Raw genomic sequence first — 21,540 nt, 5'->3', positions numbered from 1 at the left:
AGAGGCAGAGGTGTGTACTCACACAGTCCTCTTGTCCTGCCTCATTAGTTTGGAGGAAAACTCAGAGAGGATGTCTAGGAAGGCCAGGTGAAGAGGAGGGTTGCCCTCTCCCTGGGGACTGGGCTCCTTAAACGAAAACTCTATACCATCCCTGGGGGGGAAGAGAGCGAGAGAGAATAGGTAGGGAGAGGGGAGTGAGAGTAGAGGGAGACAATTTTAGATCAGAAGAATGGGAGGTATCTAACAGCATATGTAGAAACATACATTAACTAGTCCTATATACAGCTCACATTCATCATATGCTAATCATGTTCAGTAATTCTGATCATATTAAAAAGCTGAAGAATTTCTTATCTGCTGGTTATGTCAGTCTTGTGTACAATAAAGCTACGGAGAAAGAGATCAGAGGAGACTGACTTGTGCAGCATGGCGATAGCGTCTCGTGTTTTGACCTGGTCCAGACCGAAGGTGAGAGAGAAACGTCTGGCCAGCTCCTTGATCCCACAGAACGCTGAGGACGAGCGGTCAAAACCTGTCCCCAACTCTGACAACATCTCATGGAACAACTGGTGGAGACAGGGAAGAGAGGGCAAGACAGGGAAGAGAGGGCAAGACGGGGAAGAGAGGGCAAGACAGGGAAGAGAGGGGAAGACGGGGAAGAGAGGGCAAGACAGGGAAGAGAGGGGAAGACGGGGAAGAGAGGGCAAGACGGGGAAGAGAGGGGAAGACGGGGAAGAGAGGGCAAGACGGGGAAGAGAGGGGAAGACGGGGAAGAGAGGGCAAGACAGGGAAGAGAGGGGAAGACGGGGAAGAGAGGGCAAGACAGGGAAGAGAGGGGAAGACGGGGAAGAGAGGGCAAGACAGGGAAGAGAGGGCAAGACAGGGAAGAGAGGGGAAGACGGGGAAGAGAGGGCAAGACAGGGAAGAGAGGGGAAGACGGGGAAGAGAGGGCAAGACGGGGAAGAGAGGGCAAGACGGGGAAGAGAGGGGAAGACGGGGAAGAGAGGGCAAGACGGGGAAGAGAGGGCAAGACAGGGAAGAGAGGGCAAGACGGGGAAGAGAGGGCAAGACAGGGAAGAGAGGGCAAGACAGGGAAGAGAGGGGAAGATGGGGAAGAGAGGGCAAGACAGGGAAGAGAGGGGTAGACGGGGAAGAGAGGGCAAGACAGGGAAGAGAGGGCAAGACAGGGAAGAGAGGGCAAGACAGGGAAGGGTGAATAAATGTGTAGAATAAAGACATGGTTCTTGGCCTGCAGTCTGGAGATCAGGAGATCTAGCTTGACTAAAACAACAGTGTGTGTGTGTGTGTGTGTGTGTGTGTGTGTGTGTGTGTGTGTGTGTGTGTGTGTGTGTGTGTGTGTGTGTGTGTGTGTGTGTGTGTGTGTGTGTGTGTGTGTGTGTGTAACCCACCTGTTGTAGACTGAGGATGAGTGTCTTGGCACATTGGATCTTGTCTATCTGTCTGGTCTTTGACATGGTCTCCTTGATGATGTCACCATAGTCATTGTAATACTAGAGAGGGGAAGACGGTTCAGACACAAGTCAGAGTCTCTTACAGGAGAAAAAAAAAATGGACTTCTGATCATTTGCAACCAAGCAGTACATGGGATGACTCCGGTAATGAGCTGGTGTTTAATGAGTGTCGTAGGCAAGGAGAAGTGATAACCGTATAATCTATGGAATGGGCTTCTATTCAAGTCAACGATGGGATAGCGTGTGGACTGACAACCAGTGTGAGTGTACCCATGAGTTTAACAGTCAAATTGCCAGGGTTAGAGGTGCTTTGTAAAGATTCTATTTCTCTGGTCATCACTGTGTAAAGCGTTTCTCCATTCTCACCCTCATGTACTGCTTAAAGATGTCAGCGCCAGTGTTCATCTCTACTACGTTATAGATGATAAGTTTACAGTAGGCCGCCAGGAGGTTACGTCTCTTGTGAAGAGCTTCTATCTTCGCTGCCTCGTCATCCTGCTGGCCATCTGTAGATACGACATAACAGATAGTTACACAGCCAGGCAGAGGTCTTATCTAGCGCGTCCACCTGGCTGACCATTTAAAAAGGTAATGTCAGGTACACATATCACAGGGCCAGACGGTAACGTCATTCATTTAGCAGGGTCTCGTTTGGCCGTCGCTAACCAACAAGAGCTATTTTCAAGTGAAAATAAGCAACCTACTAGAAAAGACTAGCGGTATGTGTGTGGTTAGCAGTGTGTGTACCTGTGCTGCAGTTGTCATCGTCCTGGTCTATGAAGACATGGTGCAGTATGAAGGACAGTAGTTCTGTCTGTAACGAATCATCAGGACTGTAGACCAGCGGCTCCAGCTGCTCTCTGCCTCCTGAGACCATCTGATGACTGAAGACCAGCAACACATCACACAGTATGGTGAACGCCTGGGGGGGAGAGAGGAGATGGACGGTTGGTTATCAGCGGTCTGCCTCCTTGGCCACGTCTTCCTCATCTCAATGGCGTGGCACGGGGATTCTGAGAATTTCAGGTTTGAAAATAACCGGATTTAAAATCACTAGGATGTGAATAGCTGCTGCAGGACAGTACCTGTTCCTTGACGGTTGTGTTTACGTTGGTGAGGTAACGTTGACACATCAGACAGAACATCCGCATCTGTTTCCTCAGGCTCAGCAGCTCCTCCTACAAAAACACTATTACGTGATCAACACACATCCTCCGAGATTACATACAACATGAGTGAACCATCAAAAGACTTGCTGTATAAACCTTCACTGCCTCCCCAATGCCATTTTCCTAGCTACCAGATAACACAAATGAGAAGGTTCTGAGCTGCCAGCCAGTTGGCTGCCAGCCAGCTGCATACCTTTCTGTGGCTGCCCTCTGAGACCTTGGCCAGGTGCCACAGGACAACGTAGTGGGTACACTGTAGAGCATGGACCACTATCTGCTCTGGCATGTCACCGTTCTCAATGCCCGTGTTGAGCAACTTGAAGTTACTGCTGAACAGATCCCACTGGGAGAGGTCATGAGCACTGGGGGAAGAGAGTTAAGAATGTCAGGAGACAGAGAGAGAGAGACAGAGAGAGCCAGAGGAGAGAGACAGAGAGAGAGAGGAGAGAGAGAGGAGAGAGAGAGACAGGAGAGACAGAGAGGAGAGAGAGAGAGACAGAGAGAGGAGAGAGAGAGAGAGAGAGAGACAGAGAGAGAGAGAGGAGAGCCAGAGAGGAGAGAGAGACATAGGAGAGGAGAGAGACAGAGAGAGCCAGAGGAGAGAGAGCCAAAGAGAGAGAGAGGAGAGAGAGACAAAGAGAGACAGAGGAGAGAGAGCCAAAGAGAGAGAGAGGAGAGAGAGACAAAGAGAGACATAGGAGAGAGAGCCAGAGAGAGACAGAGGAGAGCCAGAGAGGAGAGAGACAGAGAGAGAGACAGAGAAAGAGCAGAGAGGAGAGAGAGACAGAGGAGAGAGAGAGACAGAGAAAGAGCAGAGAGAGAGGAGAGAGAGACAGAGAGGAGAGAGACAGAGAGGAGAGAGAGACAGAGACAGAGAGTGTTCTTTACTTGTGGAATGCTGTGATTCTCTTGAGAGTAGACAGGACCTGGTAGGCATCATCATCATCAGGCTCCTCACCCTGAACACAGAGACAGATCAGTGTCAACCACACACAGAGACAGATCAGTGTCAGTATCAACCACACACAGAGACAGATCAGTGTCAACTACACACGGAGACAGACCAGTGTCAACTACACACAGAGACAGACCAGTGTCAACTACACACAGAGACAGATCAGTGTCAACCACACACAGAGACAGATCAGTGTCAACCACACACAGAGACAGATCAGTGTCAACCACACACAGAGACAGACCAGTATCAACCACACACAGAGACAGATCAGTGTCAACCACACACAGAGACAGATCAGTATCAACCACACACAGAGACAGATCAGTGTCAGTGTCAACCACACACAAACACAGATCAGTGTCAGTATCAACCACAACCAAGATGGCGTAGCAGTGTAGACGTGTATTTTTTAGTGCTCTCGTGCACATTGTATTTTTTCGTACTTCTTGTATATATATTTTTTTTTTTTTTCTATCTCTTTTCGATTTTCAATTCGATTATACCTTCCGGTAACCTATCTCACCCAATGTGGTACGGAATCGCTATCATTTTTTATCTTTGGAACACATCCACGAACCCCCAGTAGCTAACCAGCTACAAGCTACCAGCTACAAGCTACTTAGCCATTTTTAACCGATGCTAGCAGCTTTTACCGTTGGAACTGTGGAACACATTCAAGAACCCCCAGTAGCTAACCAGCTACAAGCTACCAGCTACAAGCTACTTAGCCATTTTTAACCGATGCTAGCAGCTTTTACTTTCGGCACAGACACCAGCCCTGTTATTAGCCTGGATATTACTCACCAATTTAACAGCATCGGACTGTCTCTCGACAACAACGCCGGATCCCTGCCGTAATCCCTGAGCCACTACTTCTGATCCTCACAGCTAGCCTGCAGCTAACGCAGCTAGCACAGCTAGTGCCACTGCTACGAAGCTAGCATCAGTTAGCAAACACAATTCTACAATCACAACCTCTCTCTCGCCATCCGGCCTGGATTCTCTGTCGACACGTCCACATCTGGTCTGCAGACGAATACCCCATCCGCTGTACCCTCAACCGGCCTCCGTCTGAGCAGACCCCCTTCGTCTGAGCAGACTCACCCCCCCGGGCTACTAACTTTAAACACCGCGTGCTAGCTTAGCGGCGACTTCCCTGCTCCATCTACGGCTGCCCCCTGGACACTATGATCACCTGGCTACATAGCTGATGCCTGCCGGACTGTCCATTAATTTACGGTACTCCATTCTGTTTACTTGTGTTTTATCTGTCGGCTCTGTGTTTTAACTCAGGCTCTGTGTGTAGTTAATCCGACCCTCTCTGCCTAGTCGTCGCCATTTTTACCTGCTGTTGCTGTGTTAGCTGACTAGCTGCTGTTATCTCACCTGTTGTTTTAGCTAGCTCTCCCAATCAAGACCTGCAATCACTTTATGCCTTACTGTATGTCTCTGCCAAATATCAATATGCCTTGTATACTGTTGTTCAGGCTAGTTATCATTGTTTTGGTTTGCAATGGACCCCGTAGTTCCACTCTCCGTACCTCTGATACCCCCTTCGTCCCACCTCCCACACATGCGGTGACCTCACCCATTGAGACCAGCATGTCCAGAGATACAACCTCTCTTATCATCACCCAGTGCCTGGGCTTGCCTCCGCTGTACCCGTGCCCCACCATACCCCTGTCTGCACATTATGCCCAGAATCTATTCTACCACGGCCATAAATCTGCTCCTTTTATTCCTTGTCTCGAACGCTCTAGGCGACCAGTTTTGATAGCCTTTAGCCGCACCCTCATCCTACTACTCCTCTGTTCCTCGGGTGATGTGGAGGTTAACCCAGGCCCTGCATGTCCCCAGGCACCCTCATTTGTTGACTTCTGTGATCGAAAAAGCCTTGGCCTCATGCATGTCAACATCAGAAGCCTCCTCCCTAAGTTTGTCTTACTCACCGCTTTAGCACACTCTGCCAACCCTGATGTCCTTGCCGTGTCTGAATCCTGGCTTAGGAAGGCCACCAAAAATTCTGAGATTTCCATACCCAACTATAACACTTTCCGTCAAGATAGAACTGCCAAAGGGGGAGGAGTTGCAATCTACTGCAGAGATAGCCTGCAAAGTTCTGTCATACTTTCCAGGTCTATGCCCAAACAGTTCGAACTTCTAATTTTAAAAATTAATCTCTCCAGAAATAAGTCTCTCACTGTTGCCGCCTGCTACCGACCCCACTCAGCTCCCAGCTGTGCCCTGGACACCATCTGTGAATTGATCGCTCCCCATCTAGCTTCAGAGTTTGTTCTGTTAGGTGACCTAAACTGGGATATGCTTAACACCCCGGCAGTCCTACAATCTAAGCTAGATGCCCTCAATCTCACACAAATCATCAAGGAACCTACCAGGTACAACCCTAAATCCGTCAGCATGGGCACCCTAATAGACATTATCCTGACCAACCTGCCCTCCAAATACACCGCTGCTGTCTTCAATCAAGATCTCAGCGATCACTGCCTCATTGCCTGTATCCGCTGCGGGTCCGCGGTCAAACGACCACCCCTCATCACTATCAAACGCTCCCTAAAACACTTCTGCGAGCAGGCCTTTCTAATCGACCTGGCCCGGGTACCCTGGATGGATATTGACCTCATCCCGTCAGTTGAGGATGCCTGGTCATTCTTTAAAAGTTACTTCCTCACCATATTAGACAAGCATGCTCCGTTCAAAAAATGCAGAACTAAGAACAGATATAGCCCTTGGTTCACTCCAGACCTGACTGCCCTCGACCAGCACAAAAACATCATGTGGCGAACTGCAATAGCATCGAAGAGCCCACGCGATATGCAACTGTTCAGGGAAGTCAGGAACCAATACACGCAGTCAGTCAGGAAAGCAAAGGCCAGCTTTTTCAAGCAGAAATTTGCATCCTGTAGCTCTAACTCCAAAAAGTTCTGGGATACTGTAAAGTCCATGGAGAACAAGAGCACCTCCTCCCAGCTGCCCACTGCACTGAGGCTAGGTAACACGGTCACCACCGATAAATCCGTGATGATCGAAGACTTCAACAAGCATTTCTCAATGGCTGGCCATGCCTTCCTCCTGGCGACTCCAACCTTGGCCAACAGCCCCCCCCCCCCCCCCCCCGCTGCTACTCGCCCAAGCCTCCCCAGCTTCTCCTTTACCCAAATCCAGATAGCAGATGTTCTGAAAGAGCTGGAAAACCTGGACCCATACAAATCAGCTGGGCTTGACAATCTGGACCCCCTATTTCTGAAACTGTCCGCCGCCATTGTCGCACCCCCTATTACCAGCCTGTTCAACCTCTCCTTCGTATCATCTGAGATCCCCAAGGATTGGAAAGCTGCCGCGGTCATCCCCCTCTTCAAAGGGGGAGACACCCTGGACCCAAACTGTTACAGACCTATATCCATCCTGCCCTGCCTATCTAAGGTCTTCGAAAGCCAAGTCAACAAACAGATCACTGACCATCTCGAATCCCACCGTACCTTCTCCGCTGTGCAATCCGGTTTCCGAGCCGGTCACGGGTGCACTTCAGCCACGCTCAAGGTACTAAATGATATCATAACCGGCATCGATAAAAGACAGTACTGTGCTGCCGTCTTCATCGACCTGGCAAAGGCTTTCGACTCTGTCAATCACCATATTCTTATCGGCAGACTCAGTAGCCTCGGTTTTTCTAATGACTGCCTTGCCTGGTTCACCAACTACTTTGCAGACAGAGTTCAGTGCGTCAAATCGGAAGGCATGCTGTCCGGTCCTCTGGCAGTCTCTATGGGGGTACCACAGGGTTCAATTCTCGGGCCGACTCTTTTCTCTGTATATATCAATGATGTTGCTCTTGCTGCGGGCGATTCCCTGATCCACCTCTACGCAGACGACACCATTCTGTATACTTCTGGCCCTTCTTTGGACACTGTGATAACCAACCTCCAAACGAGCTTCAATGCCATTCAACACTCCTTCCGTGGCCTCCAACTGCTCTTAAACGCTAGTAAAACCAAATGCATGCTCTTCAACCGTTCGCTGCCTGCACCCGCACGCCCGACTAGCATCACCACCCTGGACGGTTCTGACCTAGAATATGTGGACATCTATAAGTACCTAGGTGTCTGGCTAGACTGCAAACTCTCCTTCCAGACTCATATCACACATCTCCAATCCAAAATCAGATCTAGAGTCGGCTTTCTATTTCGCAACAGAGCCTCCTTCACTCACGCCGCCAAACTCACCCTAGTGAAACTGACTATCCTACCGATCCTCGACTTCGGCGATGTCATCTACAAAATGGCTTCCAATACTCTACTCAGCAAACTGGATGCAGTTTATCACAGTGCCATCCGTTTTGTTACTAAAGCACCTTATTCGACCCACCACTGCGACCTGTATGCCCTAGTCGGCTGGCCCTCGCTACATGTTCGCCGTCAGACCCACTGGCTCCAGGTCATCTACAAGGCTATGCTAGGTAAAGTGCCGCCTTATCTCAGTTCACTGGTCACGATGGCTACACCCACCCGTAGCACGCGCTCTAGCAGGTGTATCTCACTGATCATCCCTAAAGCCAAAACCTCATTTGGACGCCTTTCCTTCCAGTTCTCTGCTGCCTGCGACTGGAACGAATTGCAAAAATCTCTGAAGTTGGAGACTTTTATCTCCCTCAACAACTTTAAACATCTGCTATCCGAGCAGCTAACCGATCGCTGCAGCTGTACATAGTCCATCGGTATATAGCCCACCCAATTTACCTACCTCACCCTCCCCATACTGCTTTTATTTCCTTTTCTGCTTTTTTTGCACACCAGTATCTCTACTTGCACATGATCATCTGATGATTTACCACTCCAGTGTTAATCTGCTAAATTGTAATTATCTGATTTATTGCCTACCTCCTCATGCCTTTTGCACACATTGTATATAGATTCTCTTTTTTTCTACCATGTTATTGACTTGTTTATTGTTTACTCCATGTGTAACTCTGTGTTGTTGTCTGTTCACACTGCTATGCTTTATCTTGGCCAGGTCGCAGTTGCAAATGAGAACTTGTTCTCAACTAGCCTACCTGGTTAAATAAAGGTGAAAAAAAAACAAAATAAAAAAAAACACAGAGACAGACCAGTGTCAGTATCAACCACACACAGAGACAGATCAGTGTCAGTATCAACCACACACAGAGACAGATCAGTGTCAGTATCAACCACACACAGAGACAGATCAGTGTCAGTATCAACCACACACAGAGACAGATCAGTCAGTATCAACCACACACACAGATCAGTATCAACCACACACACAGAGACAGATCAGTGTCAGTATCAACCACACACAGAGACAGATCAGTGTCAGTATCAACCACACACAGAGACAGATCAGTGTCAGTATCAACCACACACAGAGACAGATCAGTGTCAGTATCAACCACACACAGAGACAGATCAGTGTCAGTATCAACCACACACAGAGACAGATCAGTGTCAGTATCAACCACACACAGAGACAGATCAGTGTCAGTATCAACCACACACAGAGACAGATCAGTGTCAGTATCAACCACACACAGAGACAGATCAGTGTCAGTATCAACCACACACAGAGACAGATCAGTGTCAGTATCAACCACACACAGAGACAGATCAGTGTCAGTATCAACCACACACACAGATCAGTATCAACCACACACACAGAGACAGATCAGTGTCAGTATCAACCACACACAGAGACAGATCAGTGTCCGTATCAACCACACACAGAGACAGATCAGTGTCAGTATCAACCACACACAGAGACAGATCAGTGTCAGTATCAACCACACACAGAGACAGATCAGTGTCAGTATCAACCACACACAGAGACAGATCAGTGTCAGTATCAACCACACACAGAGACAGATCAGTGTCAGTATCAACCACACACAGAGACAGATCAGTGTCAGTATCAACCACACACAGAGACAGATCAGTGTCAGTATCAACCACACACAGAGACAGATCAGTCAGTATCAACCACACACACAGATCAGTATCAACCACACACACAGAGACAGATCAGTGTCAGTATCAACCACACACACATGGACAGATCAGTGTCAACTACACACAGAGACAGATCAGTATCAACTACACACAGAGACAGATCAGTATCAACTACACACAGAGACAGATCAGTATCAACTACACACAAACTGGTCCACTCCCCCTAATTGATGTAGAATGAATAGACTGGTGGTAGAAAGTCCCTCTCTGGCCCAAACAGCTTTCTCATCCTCTGAGCGCTCTCTTCCAATCCCCTCTCACCCCTTGTAGGAAGTCCTTTAACAGTCTTGATTGTCCACCGGTTCATTCTCCCATTCCCTCATCACTCCCCCTCTCACCTCTTGTAAGAAGTCTTCTAGCAGTCTGTTGAATTTGTCCACCAGTTCATCCAGCAGCTGTGACCTGGCGATGTCCACTCTGTTAAAGATGGTGAACTCCTCGTTGCAGAGAGCGTGGTAGGTCTTCGAGCAAGCCTCCAGCACCTCTGTGTCTGTGTGTTTCTCCACCATCTCCCTGATCTGACGCAGCAACGCCTCCAAGTGCTAGAAGAAGAGGGAGGGAGTCGGGAAATATGTTTTAGAGACGTCTTGCAGTGTTATGCATTTGATATTTCACAGCTGTCATTGTACTGCACAGTGCTTTGAATCAGGTTAGTGTAGGGTCGGGGGTTAGAGTTTGAATTAGACTACAGCGTAGGGTCGGGGGTTAGAGTTTGAATTAGACTACAGCGTAGGGTCGGGGGTTAGAGTTTGAATTAGACTACAGCGTAGGGTCGGGGGTTAGAGTTTGAATTAGACTACAGCGTAGGGTCGGGGGTTAGAGTTTGAATTAGACTACAGCGTAGGGTCGGGGGTTAGAGTTTGAATTAGACTACAGCGTAGGGTCGGGGGTTAGAGTTTGAATTAGACTACAGCGTAGGGTCAGGGGTTAGTGTTTGAATTAGACTACAGCGTAGGGTCAGGGGTTAGTGTTTGAATTAGACTACAGTGTAGGGTCGGGGGTTAGAGTTTGAATTAGACTACAGTGTAGGGTCGGGGGTTAGAGTTTGAATTAGACTACAGCGTAGGGTCGGGGGTTAGAGTTTGAATTAGACTACAGCGTAGGGTCGGGGGTTAGAGTTTGAATTAGACTACAGCGTAGGGTCGGGGGTTAGCGTTTGAATTAGACTACAGCGTAGGGTCGGGGGTTAGCGTTTGAATTAGACTACAGCGTAGGGTCGGGGGTTAGCGTTTGAATTAGACTACAGCGTAGGGTCGGGGGTTAGCGTTTGAATTAGACTACAGTGTAGGGTCGGGGGTTTGAATTAGACTACAGTGTAGGGTCGGGGTTAGCGTTTGAATTAGACTACAGTGTAGGGTCGGGGGTTTGAATTAGACTACAGTGTAGGGTCGGGGTTAGCGTTTGAATTAGACTACAGCGTAGGGTCGGGGTTAGCGTTTGAATTAGACTACAGCGTAGGGTCGGGGGTTAGAGTTTGAATTAGACTACAGCGTAGGGTCGGGGGTTAGAGTTTGAATTAGACTACAGCGTAGGGTCGGGGGTTAGAGTTTGAATTAGACTACAGCGTAGGGTCGGGGGTTAGAGTTTGAATTAGACTACAGCGTAGGGTCGGGGTTAGCGTTTGAATTAGACTACAGCGTAGCGTCGGGGGTTAGACCTTCTCTAGTCGTCCTGTGGTGTAGATATCCAGGTCAAAGAACTGAGGGAGCTGCAGCAGGTTGGTCACCTTCTCTGTATCTATGGAGTACTGAAACAAAGAGAGGCAGCACACTCACACACAGTACTGCAGGCAGGGGACACACGTTTATTAGAGAGGGTAAAGGTGCAGTGTCCTACCTTGGCCAGCAGAGGGGGTAACGTCACAGCAAACAGCTCTGTCATTCTGGTCCTGTCATCTAGCTGGGTCTTCTTCTCCTTCGCTGTCATCACCTGGCGGGAGAACAAACCCCATTGTAAATACAACCCATGTTTATTTATTTTCCCTTTTGTGATTAAACTATTTGCACATAGTAACATAACTTTACATAGCCATGACATTTGAAATGTCTTTATTCTTTTCGAAACTCGTGAGTGTGATGTTTACTGTTCATTTTTTATTGTTTATTATCTATTTCGCTTGCTTTGGCAATATAAACATACATTTCCCATGCCAATGAAGCCCATTGACTTGAGAGACAGAGAGAGTTCCCTTTTCTGACCAGTCTAGTCTCTCACCCTTTTCCCAGTTCCGCGGCCTACGGGCGGGTGGCACTCTGCAGCCTGGCGCACCGTACACAGCATGATCTCTATGAGAGCCGTCTCCTGTCTGTCTGTCAGGGCTACACACACCAGATATATTAGAGACAAGGTATAGAGGTTATGGGTCAAAGGTCAAGTATAGAGGTCAGAGGTCATACCTTCCTCCCCTGGCACAGGGTCGTCCAGTAGCAGGCTGGTCATACACTCCCAGTCCTTCAGTAGGTCTGCTCCACTCTCCCACAGAGAGTCCACCAGGTACGCAGCATGCTCATGAAGCTGGAATACACACGGGAGAGATAAGCAGGGGCAGGGTATTTCTCCCAGTGAGTCTTGTAAGTATGCAGCATGTTCATGGAGGTAGAGACACGGTCAGAGACTGTGTGTGTGTGTGTGTGTACCTCGCTCTCCAGGAAGAAGAAAACAGTAGTTTTGATGAGGTTGGCGTTGGGGCTTTGTCTCCCTCTCCTCTTGGGGGCGCCCTCCTCTTCCGGCTCCCGCGTACTGAACAGTCTGGAGAGCAGAGTCACGAGTATTAGATTTAGAAAACTATATCAAATTACCCTAAATATACATAAGTATGTGGACACCCCTTCAAATTAGTGGATTTGGCTATTTCAGCCACACCCGTTACTGACAGGTGTATAAAAATCGAGCACACTGCCATGCAATCTCCATAGACAAACATTAGCAGTAGAATGGCCTTACTGAAGAGCTCAGTGACCTTCAATGTGGCACCGTCAACAAGTCAGGTCATTAAATTTCTAGCCCTGCTAGAGCTTCCCCGGTCAACTGTAAGTGCTGTTATTGTGAAGTGGGAACTTCTAGGAGCAACAACGGCTCAGCAGCGAAGTGGTAGGCCACACAAGCTCACAGAACGGGACTGCTGAGTACTGAAGTGGTAGGCCACACAAGCTCTCAGAACGGGACTGCTGAGTACTGAAGTGCGTAAAAATCTGTCCTTGTTTGCAACACTCACTACTGCGTTCCAAACGGCCTCTGAAAGCAACTTCAGCACAAGAACTGTTCACCGAGAGATTCATGAAATGGGTTTCCATGGCCGAGCAGCCACACACAAGCCTAAGATCACCATGCGCAACGCCAAGCATATGGATGGTTGTAAAGATGGGGAGAGGTCTGTCCGTAATAAAGAGACGCTCCGCAGGCTCTAGTTTTGCCTTATCTTGATTATGGTCCAGTCATGTGGTCGAGTGCTGCAAGGAAAGACCTAGTTAAGCTGCAGCTGGCCCAGAACAGAGCGGCACGTCTTGCTCTTCATTGTAATCAGAGGGCTGATATAAATACTATCATGCCAGTCTCTCTTGGTTAAGAGTTGAGGAGAGACTGACTGCATCACTTCTTTTTATAAGAAACAATGTGTGGAAAACCCCATTGTTTGCATAGTCAACTTACACACAGCTCTGACACACACTTACCCCACTAGACATGCCACCAGGGGTCTTTTCAGTCCCCAAATCCAAATCAAATTCAACAACACGTACAGTATTATATAGAGCCATGTAACTTCCATCTCATATTGCGCAATCGGACAGCAAACCCGGTTTCAAAAACCAGATAAAGCAACACCTCACGGCACAACGCCTCTCCCATATTTGGCCGAGATAGTTTGTGTATTGACATGTAGGCCTTTAAAAAAAATGTAATTGATGTAGTTTTGTCCTTGTCTATTAATGTTCTGTATTATGTCATGTTTCATGTGGACCTCAGGAAAAGTAGCTGCTGCTTCGCAACAGCTAATGGGGATCCTAATAAAATACCAAGGCGTCCGCTGGAGTGATGTAAAGCTCGCCACCATTGGACACTGGCGCAGTGGAAACGCGTTCTCTGGAGCGATGAATCACGCTTCACCATCTGGCAGTCCGACAAACTAATCTGGGTTTCGGCGGATGCCATGAGAACGTTACCTGCCCCAATGCATAGCGCCAATTGTAACATTTGGTGGAGCAATAATGGTCTGGGGCTGGGCCCCTTAGGGTTCAGACTAGGCCCATTAGCTCCAGTGAAAGGAATTCTTAACACTGCAGCATACAATGACATTCTAGACGATTCTGTCCTTCCAACTTTGTGGCAACAATTTGGGGAAGGCCCTTTCCTGTTTCAGCATGACAATGCCCCCGTGCACAAAGCGAGGTCCACTCTGGTTTATCGAGATCTGTGTGGAAGAACTTGACTGGCCTACAGAGCCCCCTGACCTCAACCCCATCGAACACTTTTGGGATGAATTGGAACGACCTCACTAATGCTCTTGTGGCTGAATGGAAGCAAGTCCCCGCAGCAATGTTCCAACATCTAGTGGAAAACCTTCCCAGAAGAGTGGAGGCTGTTATAGCAGCAAAGGGGGGGGACCAACTCCACATTAATGCCCATGATTTTGGAATGAGATGTTTGAGGAGCAGGTGTCCACATACTTTTGGTCATATAGTGTATATAAACCTCACTTATAGGCACTAGCCCAGCCTAAATAAAACAGACAAGGAATGTGTCCACGCCAGAAAACCATATCCCAGATCTACCAACCTCAAGTTCCTACTCTCTCCTTCTCCTCACACCCCCTTTCTCCTCCTGCCTGCCCCTCTCTTTCTCTAATCCATCCACCTTCCTCTCTTCAGCTCTGCTCCCTCTATCTCTTGCTGTTCCAGGGAAGAAACCAGACATGGGGTTTTAGCATCACATTTTACATTTTGCAGGACAATCTCTTGAACTGTTTTCAAGAGTATTTTGATTGATTGATAGGACTTAAGAGAAAATAAATACATGATAGAAGAATGTGTGACAACAGATTAAATAAAAAAAATTATAAAACAAATCCTACTTCTTGAAGAGGAACTCCCCGGCTGCTATGGCGACCGGTCGGTGGGCGGAGTAGACCAGGTGATAGACGCTCTCACAGTCCTCCGGGCTCAGTACCTCATCTGTACTACTGTAATACACACACCATACAATCCACCGGGCTCAGTACCTCATCTGTACTACTGTAATACATACACCATACAATCCCCCGGGCTCAATAGCTCATCTGTACTACTGTAATACACACACCATACAATCCCCCGGGCTCAGTACCTCATCTGTACTACTGTAATACACATACAATCCCCCGGGCTCAATACCTCATCTGTACTACTGTAATACACATACAATCCCCCGGGCTCAATAGCTCATCTGTACTACTGTAATACACACACCATACAATCCCCCGGGCTCAGTACCTCATCTGTACTACTGTAATACACATACAATCCCCCGGGCTCAATACCTCATCTGTACTACTGTAATACACATACAATCCCCCGGGCTCAATACCTCATCTGTACTACTGTAATACACACACCATACAATCCCCCGGGCTCAGTACCTCCTCTGTACTACTGTAATACACATACAATCCCCTGGGCTCAATACCTCATCTGTACTACTGTAATACACATACCATACAATCCCCCGGGCTCAATAGCTCATCTGTACTACTGTAATACACACACCATACAATCCCCCGGGCTCAATACCTCATCTGTACTACTGTAATACACATACCATACAATCCCCCGGGCTCAATAGCTCATCTGTACTACTGTAATACACACACCATACAATCCCCTGGGCTCAATACCTCATCTGTACTACTGTAATACACATACCATACAATCCCCCGGGCTCAATACCTCATCTGTACTACTGTAATACACATACCATACAATCCCCCGGGCTCAATAGCTCATCTGTACTACTGTAATACACACAGCATACAATCCCCCGGGCTCAGTACCTCATCTGTACTACTGTAATACACACACCATACAATCCCCCGGGCTCAGTACCTCATCTGTACTACTGTAATAGACACAGTATAGATGAAACACAAATGAAACACCGACAGCTGAACTGTAGCAACTTACTGTAGTACCAGAGTGAGCAGTTTTATTGCTTGTACTGCGACGTCATACTCCTTGTCCAGAGTCATGGAGACAATGCGGTCCTGTGAAGAGAGGAAATTAATGACAAAGATTTCAGATTTAGCTGAAATACTTCTACTCAAAATCAACAGGGCATAGTAGTAGTTCAGCCAGGAAATACCTCTACTCAACACCGCTGGGCCACCCATATGAAAACTCATGAACGTACTACTGTAAGTCGTTTTGGATAAAATAGTCTGCTAAATGGCATTTGTTATGAAAATTGAGCCTTGAGGTAACTAGTTGTAGTGTATTGATGTGTCCACCAGGTGGCGCTCTGACCTTGAAGCGGCTGGTGAACAGCTCCAGTCTGGTGTTCAGTTCTCTGTTGTAGTAGAGACCCTGCAGCGCTGTCAAACATTTCAGACGCACCTCGCCTTGCTTCACACACACACACACACACACACACACACGTTGGAATTACACACGCTTCTAACACACACATACAAACTCGTTAGAATTGCACACACACCTAACTCAAACACAACACCTTGCTAACAAGCGCGAACACACACACACTCTCCCTCACCTTGTCGTGCATGGTCCAGCCTACGTATTTCAGGTAGCTGTCGTTGAGGAAGGCGTCACTGTACAGCTTCATCCACATTCCTATCTCCTCTATAGTGATAGCTCTGATCTCTGCTATGGCATCACTGTAACACAACACACAACCTTCATCATCATCATCATCATCATACCCTCTATACAGTGGGATAATATATCTCAAATGAAATCCATCCTATTTATGATCATTACTATGATGGGAACAATGGACAGGCCACGTACCGATATCGGTGTACAAACACACCCTTGAATATAGCATTCATCATGTTTTCAATTTCGTCCTGGTTTTCTTGAAGCTGAAATTAGAACAAGAAATCAGTAAGATAACATTTTGATCAGGGTTCATCAGGCTGAACTTACACCAAGAAAATCAAGATAACCAAACATTACAGAGAGATAGCTAGTATAGTTATGAAGGCACGGAGGTGTATAATTACACAGTGTTTCATGTTGTTCTGGTGGGGTTGTATTAGTAGTAGGAGACAACAGTGTTTCATGTTGTTCTGGTGGGGTTGTATTAGTAGGAGGAGACAACAGTGTTTCATGTTGTTCTGGTGGGGTTGTATTAGTAGTAGGAGACAACAGTGTTTCATGTTGTTCTGGTGGGGTTGTATTAGTAGTAGGAGACAACAGTGTTTCATGTTGTTCTGGTGGGGTTGTATTAGTAGGAGGAGACAACAGTGTTTCATGTTGTTCTGGTGGGGTTGTATTAGTAGTAGGAGACAGCAGTGTTTCATGTTCTGGTGGGGTTGTATTAGTAGTAGGAGACAACAGTGTTTCATGTTGTTCTGGTGGGGTTGTATTAGTAGGAGGAGACAACAGTGTTTCATGTTGTTCTGGTGGGGTTGTATTAGTAGTAGGAGACAGCAGTGTTTCATGTTGTTCTGGTGGGGTTGTATTAGTAGTAGGAGACAACAGTGTTTCATGTTGTTCTGGTGGGGTTGTATTAGTAGTAGGAGACAACAGTGTTTCATGTTGTTCTGGTGGGGTTTTATTAGTAGTAGGAGACAGCAGTGTTTCATGTTCTGGTGTGGTCGTAGTAGAATTATCGTGCAGATGGAAGCCCAGTGGGACACAGTGTTATATAAACTAGGACACAGCCATTGATGCCAGCTCAACCACAGGGCCTAGTAGAACCCTTTAACTCTCCCTGTCTGACTACAGGCTAACTGACTGGTTACGCTCCTACAGCATGTCTTCAAGCATCCTCATCTCTAAATGTAATACATCATCTGATTGGAAAACAACTCTCAGGAAGCTCCTGCACCTGGGTAACTTGTCTGTGCAGAGAGGATGTTTTAGAAAGCACATTCTGAGAAGCAGCGAGAGCAGATAACCCTAAGGAAAACATGAGCCAAACTAACCTTAAACCAAAGGCCCAAGAAGCATTAGCCAGTTCCCCAACACCAACCCAGGAGGAGCCTAACTCTGACCTCATCCCTCTCACCTCTTTGCGTTTCTGCAGCAGTAGCTCCAGCCGGTCGTTGGCTCTCTTGGCGACATTCTTGTTTCTCTCTGTCTCGTACTGCCGCTGTGTGTTGTCCATGTTGATGCTCAGGTTCAGAGCTACATTCACCAGGGCTGTCATCAGTTTCATGGCTATACACACACACACACACACACACACACACACAGTTAATCAGCGTACCCATGTGCCCAGGGAAGACAGAAATAACCGACTAACACAGACAGACATATGCCCTCGCCTCACCCACTCTATTACCTGCCAGTGTGCTGGTGTGCCTGAAGGCTCGGACCTGTGAGTCCGACAGTCCGGTGAGGAGCGATATGACCGTGTCCATGAGGTACTCATCATAGATGATGCTGTACTGACACTGTCTCACCAAGACAGCAATGAACTCACAGAAACTACCCTTAAACTTCTTCCACAGTGGACCCGCCATGGTCAGAGGATAGTCTCCGCTGTCCTATAGAGGGGTAGGAGGAGGGTGGAGAGAGAATGTTTATGAGAGTTATGGCTTCACTATTGCATGCAACTCAAAGGGCAATGACATGTAAAACTGAACCAATCAACTGGTACATTTCAGGTGACCGACTAAACTTTAACCCAGAGTGATGCACCTACCACGTCTCACACACTCACACACAAAACCTACCTCGTCAAACTCCTCTGTCATCCTCCTGATGATCTCAGAGTTCTGCATGTTTCGGAACATCTCTCCACTGACCACTCCTTTACAGCCAGAACACTGGATGAAGAAGTTGATCAGGTCTAGCAGAGCCATGTCCCTGTCGGTTTTATACGCCTCAATCCAGTCATCCACCACAGACTGGAGCCAGGACAAACAGCAGCAGAGTTAGACAATAAGTACAACTAACATACAGTCACTGTGTTTCAACTCTAATAAAGCTGTTCTGGTCATTAAATAATCAAGAACTGTTGATAATCAAATAAACTATGGGCCTGTTAAAGGCCCAAGCCACTTCTGTGTGTAGGCTCACAGATACACTATGTGTTTCACACACTATATATACAAAAGTATGTGGACACCCCATCAAATGAGTGGATTCGGCTATTTCAGCCACACCAGTTGCTGACAGGTGTATAAAAAATGTCATTACATTTACCATTGGGAGAAAAAAATCAGGCACACAGACATTCACTCTCCGTAGACAAACATTGGCAGTAGAATGGCCTTACTGAAGAGCGCAGTGACTTTCAATGTGGCACCGTCATAGGATGCCACATTTCCAACAAGTCAGTGCGTCAAATTTCTGCCCTGCTAGAGCTGCACCGGTCAACTGTTGTTGTGAAGTGGAAATGTCTAGGACCAACAACGTTGCGAAGTGGTAGGCCACACAAGCTCACTGAACGCGATCGCCAAGTGCTGAAGCGTGTAAAAATCACCTGTCCTTGGTTGCAAGACTCACTACCGAGTTCCAAACTGCCTCTGGAAGCAACGTCAGCACAAGAACGGTTCGTCGAGAGATTCATGAAATGTGTTTCCATGGCCGAGCGGCCGCACACAAGTCTAAGATCACCAGCGTCAGCTGGAGTGGTGTAAGCTCGATGCCATAGGAACAACAAATTGCGAGCCAGCCCTAATCGCCCATTGTCAGTGCCCGACCTCACTAATGCTTGTGGCTGAATGGAAGCAAGTCCCCCGCAATGTTCCAACATCTAATGGAAAGCCTTCCCAGAAGAGTGGAGGCTGTTATAGCAGCAAAGGGGGGACCAACTCCATATTAATGCCTAAGATTTGGGAATAAGATGATCAATGAGCAGCTGTCCACATACTTTTGGTCAAGCAGCGTATACACACACACCTGCATGGCGCTTTTACCCATCTTGACAACCTCGAACAGCATCAGGTTCTCCATGCCATTCTCCTGGTAGTGGCCGTTCATCCTCCCTGCACCCCCCACTCCCTTCCCTCCTTTACCCTTCTCTCCTGCCGCCTTCTTCCCCTTTTTCCCCCCCTGGGATGGAGGGAGTGGTAGAGAGAAAAAGAGTTGAGAAAAGTCAATAAAAGTGTAAACAGCATAATACTTACTAATATTATGTGTTGTGTATACAGTAACTTGAGGATGAAGTGAATATTACGTGGTGTCTATTGATGGGTTGCATGTTATGTCACAATATTGTTTTGAACGTTCGTTTTGGACTGATGCCCGATTGAGCATTCTACTGAATGCATCATCAAAGAGCGCTGATGAAGATTAATTTAAAAAAATACATTACATTGGCTTGGAAATACAATGACATTCCAAGGGGGGGTCAAATAATTAGTAGGAAAATCTTTTGATGTCACCAGATTGACTTTAGATGCAGTATAACGTTAGCTAGCATTGAGGGGAGGCCATCGGATTTGAGCTCGCTAACTTTAGCATTGCTAGCTATTTCTGACAAACTTTGCTAGCTAATAACAACATTGCCATCTCTTTTAAAGTAAATTTGACAAGATGATAATGCTGGAAAAGTAGTTTCCTAATAAATATTTAACTACTTTACCAATGTCATGGTATTTCCAGGCACTATAGTGTAATTTAGACTAAACAGTAGTTAGCCTCCATCCAGAACGACTGGGCTTCTCACCACTTTAAAACACCGCCGATAGAGGACATCTTGTGAACATTCATAACAATGGCATAACCAAGACAGAGGTGCAACCTATGAATAGCGTGAGGAAGAGGTTCTAATATTATGTTGTGGTGTATAGCGTGAGGAAGAGGTTCTAATATTATGTTGTGGGGTATAGCGTGAGGAAGAGGTTCTAATATTATGTTGTGGTGTATAGCGTGAGGAAGAGGCTCTAATATTATGTAACCTTGAGTAAGGTTACTCTTAGCCGTGGTATATTGGCGATGTAACACAAACCCCCGGAGGTGCCTTATTGCTATTATAAACTGGTTACCAACGTAATTAGAGCAGTAAAAATAAATATTTTGTCATACCCGTGGTACACGGTCAGCCAATCAGCATTCAGGGCTCAAACCACCCAGTTTATAATATGTAGTATATAGCTTGGGGAAGAGGATATAATAGGCTGTGGTGTAGAGCTTGAGGAAGACGAGGCCTGGTCGTACCTTTCCTTTGGTTGGGTTGATACTGACATCAGGAGCCTCAGAGAAGTCTGTGTCTGAGGAGAAACGGGTGTCCGAATCCCTGGCAAAAACACACACACATTAGAAACAGTCTGCTGCATGCCGGTTGACACACACACACACACACACACACACCATGGAAGTAGCCACTTACTGAGGATAGTGGAACTCTGACGGTAACTCTGGTGCTGCTATCATTTCTCTATCATGTCTGACCCAACTCAAATAAGAACAGACCTCAGATCCTCAGTGTCCACAAGGCAGTGGAACGGTAGCATAGGACCTGGAGGAGAAAACAGAAGGGGAAGAGAATGCATGGGTATTGGAGTTACATTCAGAGAAGACAGCATCCTGACTGGTTGCATCACTGCCTGGTATGGCAACTGCTCGGCTTCCAACCGCAAGGCACTACAGAGGGTAGTGCGAACGGCCCAGTACATCACTAGGACCAAGCTTCCTGCCATCCAGGACCTCTATACCAGGCGGTGTCAGAGAGAGGAAGGCCCTAAAAATTGTCGAAGACTCCAGCCACCCTAGTCATAGACTGTTCTCTCTGCTACCACA

At 47.3% G+C, this 21,540-nt stretch overlaps 1 protein-coding gene across 2 annotated transcripts in view; it reads right to left on the bottom strand.

The window, feature by feature from the left end:
* The window catches only part of stag2b (STAG2 cohesin complex component b), a 37,214-nt gene that overhangs the window by 12,675 nt on the left and 2,999 nt on the right, over positions 1-21,540 (bottom strand). For both annotated transcript variants that reach the window (XR_011674825.1, XM_071399594.1), the window contains exons 2-26: positions 21,131-21,259; positions 20,959-21,037; positions 19,699-19,851; positions 18,528-18,701; positions 18,134-18,338; positions 17,858-18,009; positions 16,633-16,706; positions 16,376-16,499; positions 16,129-16,227; positions 15,790-15,869; positions 14,706-14,813; positions 12,274-12,385; positions 12,034-12,151; positions 11,852-11,955; positions 11,474-11,566; positions 11,295-11,384; positions 9,976-10,179; positions 3,530-3,600; positions 2,835-3,003; positions 2,558-2,650; positions 2,220-2,394; positions 1,839-1,978; positions 1,410-1,511; positions 418-566; positions 23-151 (exon numbers count right to left, since the gene is read on the bottom strand). Coding sequence is in view for 1 of the 2 variants with exons in the window: in XM_071399594.1 (XP_071255695.1) it covers positions 23-151; positions 418-566; positions 1,410-1,511; positions 1,839-1,978; positions 2,220-2,394; positions 2,558-2,650; positions 2,835-3,003; positions 3,530-3,600; positions 9,976-10,179; positions 11,295-11,384; positions 11,474-11,566; positions 11,852-11,955; positions 12,034-12,151; positions 12,274-12,385; positions 14,706-14,813; positions 15,790-15,869; positions 16,129-16,227; positions 16,376-16,499; positions 16,633-16,706; positions 17,858-18,009; positions 18,134-18,338; positions 18,528-18,701; positions 19,699-19,851; positions 20,959-21,037; positions 21,131-21,174 (3,041 nt within the window). In the remaining variant the exon portion in view is untranslated. The remainder of the gene's footprint in view (positions 1-22; positions 152-417; positions 567-1,409; positions 1,512-1,838; positions 1,979-2,219; positions 2,395-2,557; positions 2,651-2,834; positions 3,004-3,529; positions 3,601-9,975; positions 10,180-11,294; positions 11,385-11,473; positions 11,567-11,851; positions 11,956-12,033; positions 12,152-12,273; positions 12,386-14,705; positions 14,814-15,789; positions 15,870-16,128; positions 16,228-16,375; positions 16,500-16,632; positions 16,707-17,857; positions 18,010-18,133; positions 18,339-18,527; positions 18,702-19,698; positions 19,852-20,958; positions 21,038-21,130; positions 21,260-21,540) is intronic.

Source organism: Salvelinus alpinus, chromosome 4, assembly GCF_045679555.1.
Source record: "Salvelinus alpinus chromosome 4, SLU_Salpinus.1, whole genome shotgun sequence".
NCBI classification, from domain to species: Eukaryota; Metazoa; Chordata; class Actinopteri; order Salmoniformes; family Salmonidae; genus Salvelinus; species Salvelinus alpinus.
This window is presented reverse-complemented; position numbering and strand designations above follow the sequence as displayed.